Genomic DNA, 13,172 nt, shown 5'->3' with positions numbered 1-13,172 from the left:
CAACACATCAGTGATGATACGCTGGAGTTAGACAGTAAAGCAGCGATTATTATGAACCTCATTTTTAATCAGACAGCAAATCTGCTATTTATTTATTTATTTACTCAGATAAACACGGCATCATTGAGATTCAGTGAAATACATTATTGTAATCCCACTAAACGTTAATCAATCATACTGATCAGTACTTTCTGTGCTGCTCGTGGCTGATTGGATGAACACACGCGGCCCTACAAACGTGTTTTGAACCTTTTCTCTTTCCGTAGTTCAGAGCTGTTGGGCATTGCTTGGTGCGCGCGCTCAGTCGAGGAGGAGCTGAATGGGATCAAAGCGGTTTAAAGTGAAAGTGAAAGTGGAGCAGCGTCTGTTCAGAGAAGAGAAGATCATAAACAGAGAAAAGCTCAGAGGTAATTACTGAAGATCAACACTCACAGTTTACTGAGGAGAACAATGAGAACCACACTAATCTGAGAGGAACAGCTGCTGGGTTCTGTTTTAGGTTCTACTGAAAGGGTCTGTTTGATAAAGTTAGATAACTGAAGCTAAGCTAAGCTAATGCTCAAGTAGCCAGTAAACCCAGAGAAATGTTAGAGCTTTTAGAGCATCAGAGCTTCTTTCTGTGAGGAGAATCTTTAATTTATGTAAATCACCGCATTTTGGTTCTAAATAGTTCAGAATGAGCTTCTTAAAGACTTTTATTCTGGAGAAAACGCTAACGGCTAACAGCTAAATGCTAACAGCTGGGTGACTTGTTCATGCTGTAGTTGAGCTGTGGGTGACTCGTTTGTTCATCCACCATAATTAATTTTTAACTCCACAATGCAGACTATCATATTTTCTTTACGTATGACTCCAGTATGATTTTTCTCCATTGTTCTGTTTCAGTCTGATTCAGAGAGATCAGACTCACCTGATCTCAGCTATGAGTCCATGAAGAGTCAGTGATTCACCATGAAGATCCAGAGAGGAGGACAGTTCTACTGAGGTAGAGAGAGTTTACAGTATTAATGGTGCAGTGAAGTGTTCCTCACTTCCAGCCTCACCTGATTAACCTCAGCAGGTAGAGCAGAGTAACCTGTGCAGAACTGTGGTTCTACAGAACATGGAGAGAGGAGTGTGTCTGTGAAGAGTGACTGGTCCATGGGGGAACCTCTTAATTTCAGCAGAGGAGGAGGAGATCCCAGCTGTGTGTCTATGAAGAGTGACTGGTCCATGGGGGAACCTCTGAATTTCAGCAGAGGAGGAGGAGAACCCAGCTGTGTGTCTAGAAAGAGTGACTGGTCCATGGGGGAACCTCTTAATTTCAGCAGAGGAGGAGGAGATCCCAGCTGTGTGTCTATGAAGAGTGACTGGTCCATGGGGGAACCTCTGAATTTCAGCAGAGGAGGAGAACCCAGCTGTGTGTCTATGAAGAGTGACTGGTCCATGGGGGAACCTCTGAATTTCAGCAGAGGAGGAGGAGAAACCAGCTGTGTGTCTGTGAAGAGTGACCGGTCCATGATGTTACCAGCACAGTCCAGTGGAGGGAGAGGAACCTCTGACTCAGGGTAAATAACTGCTAACAGTAAATAACAGTTCTGACAGTGAATCATTGTAAACATGTATCTGAGCTCTGGGCTGCATGTTGTAGATCAGTTTGTAAAGATCAGAGTAAAGAGTTTTTCACATATTTAATATTCAATAATGGTCAGTGCTTTCACACTGGCTGCAGATGCGAGGTGATGCTGCACTGAAGCATTGCGCTGTTTAGAGAATAGACCAGGAGACGTTTTTTCCAACTGCCACGCGCGTCAAAAGTCCTGAAAATCAATGAAAAGTAAACAGGAAACGGTGGACAAACATAAAAATGCTATTTTTAATTCTTTTAATTCATGACGAAATACTAGTTAAACATTCTGTGCTGCAAACAGATTTCCTGGTTGGTCTAAAGGCTTGAAACTTTTTCCTAATCAGAAGTCAGAACACTGTCCAGGATAAACAAACATACCGTGCACTTTTATGAATTGTATTTTTGTTGAGCAGAGTGACTGATGTGACCATTTAACTGCCTGGAAGAATGAATGGCTGTAAAGTTTCTCCTACTATGCTCTGAAGCTTGAACGGTATATGTATGAAGGCCAGCACTCACACCACACAGAGGTAGCATGTGTGAATCAGGCCTAATGCTGCTCCGACAGGGTAAAAGTGTTTTCTACCACTTCGTATTTTAGCCAACTAATGTTAGTATCATAATGTTTATTAGTTTACCCGTCGGAAAACAATGGGTGTGTTAGCTAAGAGAACACTAGCCAGCCTTACTCCAGAGCATGTCAACATGCTCACGTCCTGCACTGCATTTAAAGTTTTTGTAAACTATTGCTAATAGTTATTTTGGACTGGAAAAAGTTATTTTTTTACGTATGAAGTATTATTTAAACTGCTGGACTTCCAGACCCAGGAAGGTTTTATATAGGATGGACAATTTTTTCACTTTTACATACTTAAATGTCACTTTAAGCAGACTTACTATATAGTTTGTTTTTGTATTGCAGAGTTATGACTTCTGCAACTCAACAGCCCCTATGCTGGAGCAGAGGCGGCTATTTTGAGTTACATTTTTACACATTATCTTCATTTGAAAGCCTTCTAATGCTAATAAAATAATAAAATTTATATTATCAAATTAGTTTATTTCACTTTTATTAGGATTGCATTTATTAATGTTACAAATGTGTTTACTTAAGCTATGAAGCTTAAGTTTCATATTCATGTTTCATGGGTCATTATTTTAATTTGCTATGGGAACTTATGTTAAGGCAGAGACTGGACAACAGGGCGACATTCACATATTTGCAGACTTGAGCAGGTGAAGTAAAACAGGAACCGGAGCCACGCCCACAGGAAGCAGAGACATTAGGGTATCACTGACCAGAGCAGAGGGGGAGGATGACCTGCTCTTAACCTTTAGTCTGTTTAACAAGTGGTGTAGTGTGTATGTAGTTCATGAAACACATGCATGTTTCATCACACTGTTTATTTATTTTTACACTGAATACACTCTACATGTCAATACATCAGGTTGTATGTTTATTTTCAAAATAGGCCATTTTAATGAATTATGAGTTTATTTACAGTGAGTTAATTCAAAGCAGAAGAATTTTTGTGACTAACGGCTCCTTAAACCAGCACTAAATACTGTTTGATCTTTCAGGTCTACAATAAAGCCTAAATAGACCTGCTATGGTCACCTTTCATTTCCTTCTTCTTAATCCTAACAAAACTGACGTACTACTTCTTGGACCCAAAGCAGAGAGATCTCAACTCTCCAAATTTGAACTAAATTTAGAGGCCATACGGTCATTCCAAGCACTACTGTAAAAAATCTAGGAGTCATCTTCGATTCTAGGCCCTCTTTTGATACATGTTTGCAACATTGTTAGAACCACATTCTTTCACTTGCGTAACATCACTAAACTACATAATATTCCAGCCCTAAACGATGCGGAAAAGCTGGTGCCTTTATAACCTCCAGGCTGGACTACTGTAACACCAATTTAACTGGTTGCTCCAACACTTTACTAAATATGCTCCAACTGTCCAGAATGCAGCTGCTAGAGTCCTTACAAGGACCAAAAATTTGACCATGTATCCCCAATCCTGTGGTCATTACACTGGCTACCTGTTAAATTTCCTGTAGAGTAGAAGATTCTTCTCTTAATGTATAAATCATTAAATGGCCCCACAGTATCTTAGTGAATTAATTCAGTCATATGAACCCACATGTACGCTCCGCTCACAAAATAACGGCCTGCTGACAGTTGCTAGAATTAGAAAAACCACAGCAGGTGGTCAAGCATTTTCCATAAAATTGTGAGATCAACCTCCCAACCTTCGTTTGGGACTCAGACACACTCTCTACATTTAAAACTAGACTCAAAACTTTTCTGTTTGCACAAGCATTTTGCTAATATCAGTTGCACTATTAACTCACTAATGTCTCTCCATAAATGGACCTGTCCTGTTAATCTCTCTCTCTCTCTCTCTCTCTCTCTCTCTCTCTCTCTCTCTCTCTCTCTCTCTCTCCCTTTATTTGAGCCCCTGAGCAACGTTTGCCTGAGTCGCCATATGGGAGCCACCAGAGCTGCTAGAGTCACCAGAGCTCCATCTCTGTTGGCTGATCTGCACTGTATTGACCACCATGGAGTTTCATGCTGTACAAAGCTGTGCAAACCTCACCTGCATGAACTGACCCTCCTGATACTGCTGCTGCTGCATAAACTAATCTAATTAACCATTGCTCCACCTGTTTTTCCCGTTTTGTATTCTAATATTTTATACTAACACTGTTTGTTATCAGGTGTCAAACAGAGGAGGATGGGTTCCCCTTTTGTGTCTTGGTTCCTCTCAAGGTTTCTTGCTTTTGCTCTCAGGGAGTTTTTTCCTTCCCACTGTCGCCATTGGCGACGCTCATGGGGGCTCGCACCCGGATTTTTCTGTAAAGCTGCTTTGTGACGACACCAGTTGTAAAAAGCGCTATATAAATAAACTTTGACTTGACTTAACTATTTATTATTAAGGTTTAAAGAAAGCGAAAGGAAGTTCATAGATTATGTCTGTAAATATCCAGAACGTATGTTAACCAATAATTCATAACAATGTTAATTACTCAAAATTTTTTATTTCATGATGTTTATTGCAACAAAAACAATTTACCAGTAGAGACAGGAAATCAGAACACAATTTCAAGTGACTAAAGACTTTTTTATAAATGTTGTTTTTAATTAATCCATTGTTTATATGTAGTTTTTTTTCAGAATTTCTTTATTCATTAATGCATTAACTTAATTTGATTTGTGCTTTATTTTTATTCATATTGCTAATTATTATTATTATTATTAATAATAATAATAATAATAATAATATCACTTTCAACATGATCACAAACATTGTGATGAGCAGATTTTACAAACAGGTCAGTTATTTTCACTGTACACTGAGATTTGTGTTATTAAGATGCCTGTACCAGCTCATTGGCGTATCGTATCATCAGCTTAGTGAGCAGAACAGAGACCCAGATAGTGCCACATGCCTCAGTAAAGGTTTGATTCACAATGCGTGTTAGTGAACCTTTAACCATAAATAACCGCTTCTATAATATTTAAAACGTTTAATATTTAAAAAGTTTAACCTCAATTAATGTTAAGTAATTAAGTACAAACTCCAAAGATACTGTTTGTTTGTCAGCTGAAGAGCTGCTACTGGCTTCATTTCAGTCAAGAGAAGCTTTACTGCCTTTAATAACTATTCATTTACTGAAAGTGTTAGAAATGTAAAATTCATTCTTCATACGTAATGCTGTCAAAGTGTTTACCATGTGAAATGTATCTGAATGCATCCATTCTGAATATGTAATTTTACACAGTTAAAACTATAGTGTTCACATTTAAAGATTCACTTGAACTTTATTAATGAACTATATTTACTGTTATTATGCTTAAATGAAGAACATGTAAATAAGCTTTGTTTTATATTAAATATAATTGTTGATTCTTGATAAAGTCATCCAGATAAGCTTTGTTTTACATTCCTATAAACTACTACAAACAAAAAGTTTTTTGTTTCTTTTGTTTAACAAAATATCTCAAATCTAATTAAATAAATTATTACAAAACTTTAATGGGTATTTGTGTTAATGATGTTTGTTACTGTGTTTTGGTCCTGATTAGGCAGCACTCCACACAAACAGCACTGCAGATAAACACTCTGGAAGATGTTCACCAACCAGTGGATGACGTCCTTCACAGAGTCTTAGAGAGACACAAAACCAGCATGAAGAAGAAGTACGAGAGCATATTTGAGGGAATCAGAACAGAAGAGAATAAAACCCTCCTGAACAGGATTTACACACAGCTCTACATCATAGAGGGAGAGAGTGAAGGAGTGAATGAAGAACATGAGGTTCTACAGATGGAGAAAACTTTCAGGAGACGCTTAAAAGACTCTCCAATCAACTGCTTAGACATCTTTAAACCTCTAGAAGGTCCTGAAGGAGAAACACTAGAAGAGAACATTAGAGCTGTGAAGGCTGACAGTCTCAGACACAAAGAAAGAGAAGAAGATAACAGACCAAAAGAGCCAGAGCTCAGAAGTGTTCTGACTAAAGGCATCGCTGGAATTGGAAAAACTGTCTCTGTGCAGAAGTTCATTCTGGACTGGGCTGAAGGAAAAGCCAATCAGGATGTAGAGCTCATGTTTGTGCTTCCGTTCCGGGAGCTGAACCTGATTAAAGATGATCAATACAGTCTTCATGGACTTCTGTGTGACTTCCATCCTGAGCTCAAAGATCTGGACCCAGAGATTTATGATCAGCTCAAAGCTGTGTTTATATTTGATGGTCTGGATGAAAGTAGAATTCCACTGAACTTTGAACAGTGTGAGAAAGTATCTGACATCACTATGACATCATCAGTGGGTGTGTTGATGACAAACCTCATCAAAGGAGAGCAGCTTCCCTCTGCTCTGATCTGGATAACCTCCCGACCAGCAGCAGCCAATCAGATCCCTCCTAAATACATCAAGCGTGTGACAGAAATTCAGGGATTCAGTGACCCACAGAAGGAGGAGTACTTCAGGAGGAGGATCAGTGATGAAGACCAAGCCAAGAGAATCATCTCCCACATTAAGACAGTGAGGAGCCTTCACATCATGTGCCACATTCCAGTCTTCTGCTGGATCTCAGCCACTGTTCTTCAGCAAATCATGAAACAGCATCATACAGAAATCCCTAAAACTCTGACTGAAATGTACTCACACTTCCTGCTCACTCAGACAAACATGAAGAATGAGAAGTATGAGGAGAAAAAGAGGAGAAACCCAAAGAACGTGCTGGAGTCCAACAGAACCATTCTTCTGAAACTGGCTGAACTGGCTTTCAAACAGCTGGTGAAGGGCAATGTGATGTTCTATGAAGAGGACCTGAGAGAGAGCAGCATTAATGTCACTGAGGCCTCAGTGTATTCTGGGATTTTTACTGAGATCTTTAGGGAGGAATGTGTGCTTTACCAGAGGAAGGTCTACTGCTTTGTTCATCTGACCTTTCAGGAGTTCCTGGCTGCTGTTTATGTGTTTCACTGCTATGAGAGCAAAAACATGGAGGAACTGCAGAGATTTAACCCACAGAACAGTATGAGGACTAAGAAAGTTCTTCTGGATGAGGTGCTGATGGGAGCAGTGGATGAAGCTGTAGAGAGTCAGAATGGACACCTGGATCTTTTCCTCCGTTTCCTGCTGGGGATCTCACTGGAGTCCAATCAGAGACTCTTACAGGGTCTACTGACCCCAACACAGAGCAGCTCAGAGAGAACCAGAGAGCACATCAAGAGGTTAATCAAAGGAGAAGATAAATATCATATCTCCACTGAGAGCTCCATTATCTCCACTGAGAGATCCATCAATCTATTCCTCTGTCTGTCTGAAATGAATGACGAGTCTCTCTCCAGAGAGATTCAGGAGTATCTGAAATCAGGGAGACACTCAGAAGTGAAACTCTCTCCTGGACAGTGTTCAGCACTAGCCTGCATGCTTCTGACCTCAGAGGAGGTTCTGGATGAGCTGGACCTGAAGAAATACAACACATCAGAGGAGGGTTATAGGAGACTGATCCCAGCTCTGACTGTCTGCAGAAAAGCTCGGTGAGTGTTACATCTACATTAATACAGCAGATTAATATTGGATTATTGATGATTTATTAAGGCTGAAAACATTACATCTTCAGTTCAGATTAAAAATAAATTTTAATTATTATAGGTTTAGTAATTATGAAGAGCTGCAGGTTCACTGCTTGGCCACTTTAATAGAAACCCCTATTTTTGGAGTTATGACTCATTGTTATATTGTCAGTATATTCTGTGGTACATTGAGATATGGACATATTGTGATAGAGCTCTTCAGTTTTAGGAACAATAAGCATTAAATTATTAAATTTAATAATTGTAACTTATTAAATTTACACTGTAAATATTTGAAGTTTTTATAAAACATATAACTGAGTAAATCTTGAAGAAGCAATGTTAAACAGTAGCTTATATGGAAGCCATCATCTAAAATAAATAACATAAAACAAGGCTCATTTACATGTTCTTCAATTAAACATATTAACAGTGAATAGAATTTTTAAATAAAGTTCAAGTGATGCTAAGTATGGCTCTAGTTTTTATAGAGTTATAGTGTTAGGGGAGGGGTCACTCTAAGTATGGCTCTAGTTTTTATAGCGTTATAGTGTTACGGGAGGGGTCACGCTATGTATGGCTCTAGTTTTTATAGCGTTATAGTGTTAGGGGAGGGGTCACGCTAAGTATGACTCTAGTTTTTATACTGTTATAGTGTTAGGGGAGGGGTCACGCTAAGTATGGCTCTAGTTTTATATCGTTATAGTGTTAGGGGAGGGGTCACGCTAAGTATGGCTCTAGTTTTTATAGTGTTATAGTTTTAAGGGAGGGGTCACGCTAAGTATGACTCTAGTTTTTATACTGTTATAGTGTTAGGGGAGGGGTCACGCTAAGTATGGCTCTAGTTTTATATCGTTATAGTGTTAGGGGAGGGGTCACGCTAAGTATGACTCTAGTTTTTATACTGTTATAGTGTTAGGGGAGGGGTCACGCTAAGTATGACTCTAGTTTTATACCGTTATAGTGTTAGGGGAGGGGTCACGCTAAATATGACTCTAGTTTTTATACCGTTATAGTGTTAGTGGAGGGGTCACTTCCGGGTTCTCCAGTCTTCATGACGTCACCCTTTCCGCCAATCACAAGCATCTGCCTCGTTTGCAATCGCCTGATTATTAATGCAATTCACCTGTTTTTGTCTGCATCAGACTTTAAAAGGACTCTGGTTTGTCCTCCTCATTGCGAGGTATTGCCATTCACTATTTTACTGAACGTTTCTTTACTATTTTTCATGACTTGTGTTTTTGAACCCTTTGCCTGTTTTTGGATATTGCTCTTTTGTGTTTGCCCTTTTGCTCTGGTCGCTTGTACTTTTGTATTTTCCAGTTTTTGACTTTTTGCCTGGCTTTTGGATTCTGATTTTGGATTTGCCCTGAGTCTGTCTTTTTATCTTACTGTTCTCTCATTAAACCAACTTCCGTTTTTAAGATCCGCGAGTGTCTTTCTGTGCTTGGGCAACATTACATTAATAAAGTGGACAGTGAGCATCTGTAACCTTCTATATAAACTTGGGGGTGCAGGTGCTCCTGTTGCTCCATTGTTCATGTACATATGTGTAACCCAGACTCCCTCACAGCTCCACTCTGCGCTGTGTTGAATGAGTCAAACCACAATGGAATCTGCAGTGGTTTATTCTGTACAGCAGTTTTCACAGAGAAATGGATAGACAGTGGCAAGGAAAAACTTCCTAAGAGCAAAAAGAAGAAACCTTGAGATGAACCAAGACTTAGAAGGGAAACCTAGCCTCCTCTGGTCGACACCGGATAGCAAACAGCTTTAGTATAAAATATTATAGTATAAACAACAAACAAAACAAAACAGATAGAGCAATGGTTAATGCAGCAGCAGCAGCATCAGGAGGGTCAGTTCATGAGGGTGAGGTTTGCGCAGGTTTGTACAACGTGAAACTCCATGGTGGTTGAAACTCTGGTGGTGACTGTAGCAGGTCTGGTGGTTTGTCGCTCAGGGGCTCTAATAGAGAAAAAGAAAGAGATTGATTTCAGAGAGAGAAAAAGAGGGAGAGAGAGAGAGATTGATTAGCAGGACAGACAGGTATATTTTGTATATTGTCATAAGATTTATTGCTTGTAAATCCTGGAGAATAATTAATTCTGTGGGGCCATTTAATGATTTATACATTAAGAGAAGAATCTTCTACTCTACAGGAAATTTAACAGGTAGCCAGTGTAATGACCATAGGATTGGGGATATATAGTCAAATTTTTGGTCCTTGTAAGGACTCTAGCAGCTGCATTCTGGACCAGTTGGAGCATATTTAGTAAAGTGTTGGAGCATCCAGCTAAAATGGTGTTACAGTAGTCCAGCCTGGAGGTTATAAAGGCACCAGCTTTTCCGCATCATTTAGGGCTGGAATATTACGTAGTTTAGTGATGTTAGCAAATAAAAGAATGTGGTTCTAACAATGTTGCAAACATGTATCAAAAGAGAGACTAGAATCAAAGATGACACCTAGATATTTTACAGTAGTGCTTGGAATGACCGTATGGCCTCTAAATTTAGTTCAAATTTGGAGAGTTGAGATCTCTCTGCTTTGGGTCCAAGTAGTAGAACCTCAGTTTTGTTAGGATTAAGAAGAAGGAAAATGTTCATCATCCAGCTTCTGATATTTTTAACACATTCTTCAAGATTATTTAGATTCAGAGCCTCATTTGGTTTAGCAGGTATGTAGAGCTGCATGTCGTCAGCATAGCAGTGAAAACTAATGCTGAACCTGTGAATTATAGTAATCACACTGCAGATCTACATCATACATCAGTGTGGAAAAGAAAAAAGATGGAGTGATGCCGCTTTGTTATTTTAAACTCCAGTCGCCCAGCCAGTACAACCACTCTTTCAAAATAAAAGTCTCTTTCAGCTCATTGATTAAGTGGTGAATTAAGTACAGCAAAGACTAAACATGTATTATGTGGTATTAATTTATATTCACATTAGTAAAAATCTAGTGAAACATTCCAGTCAGTGTCAGTTCTGCTACATATGGTCATATTGTTAGTCAAACTGCTGTTTCTGATGCTCATTACTGTCCACTCTTATCCACAGAGGGACTGTGTGGCTGCAGGTTTTTCATTACCACCAAGCAGGATCTCAACTGATGTCCTCATTTGTTCTACTTGGTTTAGTCTTCGAACATTTGATCCAAGGGGAGTTTTTTATCAGCTAGCCTGATAACTTACACTCACAGTAAGCACTGTCCAATCAAAGGAGAGATGAGGGACGTTCCTACTGGACAGTTCTCACATTGGGCTTGAGTTCAGGGGTGATCCTGTGAAGACCTACAGCTACACTGGGCCTTTATAGATAAGACTTAAGATCCTTACTCTAAGGCTAAGATAACCTGAACTGTAATCTGGTCACTGAAAGCCTTGATGTCTGTCTGCAAGCTTTTATTAGTTATCGTTTAAAAAATACATTTGGTGTGAAGAGTTAGTGTTGTGAAAATAATGTTTTTTGTTTTGATATTATTGTTTTGAAAAAAGACTAAAATATCAGAAGTTTTTAAACTGTTGTATCAGACTATAAAAATTCAATATTGTGACAGAACTCATGAGAATTCATGCACCGTAAGTGACAGTCTTATACGTCTCATTTCAGCAGTGCTTTGGATTATTTTAAATTGGACTGTGGTTTAATGGTACTGTCTGTGTTGATAAAGTTCAAGATAAAGATACAAAAGTCTAGACACCCCTGGCCAAATTACAAACACAATTCCATAAAAAGTTGTGACACAGTGTGAAATGCCAATAACACAGAAAGCAGTGATGAGTGAATTCTGTTTGAGCTGATAAATTGAAAAACAGCCCAAAAACATTATCTTACCCCATGTTTTAACTTCTGACCTTTATTTTTTAAATATACACTCATTCCAAACATGATGCTTGAAACATGTTCCAAAAAGGTGGGACACAAGTAGGTTTATCACTTTACTACGTCATCTTTCCTTTTACCTGCATAAAATAATTGTATGTGGCCTGAAGACACAAACTGATCAGTTTTGAAAGTGATTTTTTTGGCCTTCTTCCATTATACCAGTCTTCAGCTGTGCAGTTGTATGGAGCCTTTATTGTTGTATTTTGCTCTTCATAATGTGTCACACATTTTCAGTAAGAGACCGCAGACCAGTCTAGAACCCGCACTCTCTGATTACGTAGTCATGCTGTTTTAATACAATTTGCTGATGCATTTTTGGCAGCGTGGTGAACCTTGACCCATCCTTGCTTATACAGAACTAGGCCTGTCCTGAATGCTCCTGTTATACCGAACATGTTTACATCTCCTCTTTTAAAATGTTTTCAGAACATTTAACGATGTTCATAGTGTTAATTCACCCCTGTCCCAACTTTTTGGAACGTGTTGCAGGCATCAGTTTCAGAATGAGCTTATATTTACAAAAGACTAAAGAAAAGTTGATAAGATAAAACATTAAGGGTGTGTCCCAAAACCTAGTGAGTACTCTTAGTAGCTGCTGTCTACATATGCAGCTGTTTAAATAGGCAGCATTCTAACCATTATTGAACCTTATAAGACAGATAAATGAGACGCTCTAGTTAAACAGTAATGTCATCACTGCTTGTTCCCGCCCACTGCACACGACCAGCGTTTACTTACCTCAGCTGTCAGAATCGCCTCAGTGTTTTACCACCAAGGGCCCTGATCTGGCGGTTTATATAGCAATTTAAATTGAATTTGCTCTGAATGAAACAGCAGAACAGACAGGACCCTGAAATTTAATAATTTTAGCGCTACTTGATGCTATTGAACTGTTAAAATTTACAAAAGTTGAACTTTCCTCTAAGTACTCTGGGGAGAAAAAAAAACAACTGTAAAGCCTTTTATCCACTTCATGTACAGTTCATTAATCAGCTAGCTACTTCATTTAGTCCACCTCCTTCTATATACACTCATACCACGGGCTGGTATGTAGAAGTTAGTAGAACCAAGTTGTGTTCCAGTCTTGCCAGTGGAGGAAAGGCAGATGAACAGTAAGCGTCCTCAACATTTGCATACAGAAGATCCAGCACTCTGTTCTCCCTGGTTGCACATTTACCAAACTGGTGGAACTTTGGTAAAGTGGTGAAGGTGAAACATGATTAAAAATTCCCAGAAATGGCAGTGAAAGAGTTCAGGTACCGAGTCTGAAGTCTCATGATAGCCAAGAGTATGATGCCACATGCCACTTTTGCGTCAGCTGCCGATGGGATGCAACCAATGACAGTAATGGCAATAGTGAATTCCCTCAGCAGATAGTATGGTAGCAAATGTGTCAGTTGTGAAATGGAAGCTGAAAAGAGGCTGGTGGCTGGTGCTGGCTTCTACTACAGGACGGTGATCCAAAACATACTTCCACAATCCATCATGAACTACTTTAAGAAACTGAAGCTGAACCTTTTGGAATGGCCTTCACAGTCCCAACAGTGCATGCAAGACAGATCAAGAATATCACAGAGCTAG

The 13,172-nt window shown here is 39.1% G+C and overlaps 1 protein-coding gene across 2 annotated transcripts in view; it reads left to right on the top strand.

Annotated features, from left to right (window-relative positions):
* Positions 1–291: 291 nt before the first annotated feature.
* LOC118798349 (NACHT, LRR and PYD domains-containing protein 12-like) overlaps positions 292–13,172 on the top strand; it is a 28,791-nt gene continuing 15,910 nt past the window's right edge. Inside the window, exons 1-4 of one of the 2 annotated variants that reach the window (XM_036557790.1) lie at positions 292–407; positions 886–985; positions 1,100–1,547; positions 5,706–7,670. In XM_036557790.1, the coding sequence (XP_036413683.1) occupies positions 1,141–1,547; positions 5,706–7,670 (2,372 nt within the window). In that variant the 5' untranslated portion in view covers positions 292–407; positions 886–985; positions 1,100–1,140. Of the gene's footprint in view, positions 408–885; positions 1,548–5,705; positions 7,671–13,172 lie in introns of both variants that reach the window. The other variant, XM_036557783.1, reaches the window with a different exon arrangement.

This window comes from Colossoma macropomum, unplaced genomic scaffold (genome assembly GCF_904425465.1).
Source record: "Colossoma macropomum unplaced genomic scaffold, Colossoma_macropomum, whole genome shotgun sequence".
Classification (NCBI taxonomy): Eukaryota; Metazoa; Chordata; class Actinopteri; order Characiformes; family Serrasalmidae; genus Colossoma; species Colossoma macropomum.
Note: the sequence above shows the minus strand (reverse complement) of the source record. Positions and strands in the feature narration are given on the sequence as shown.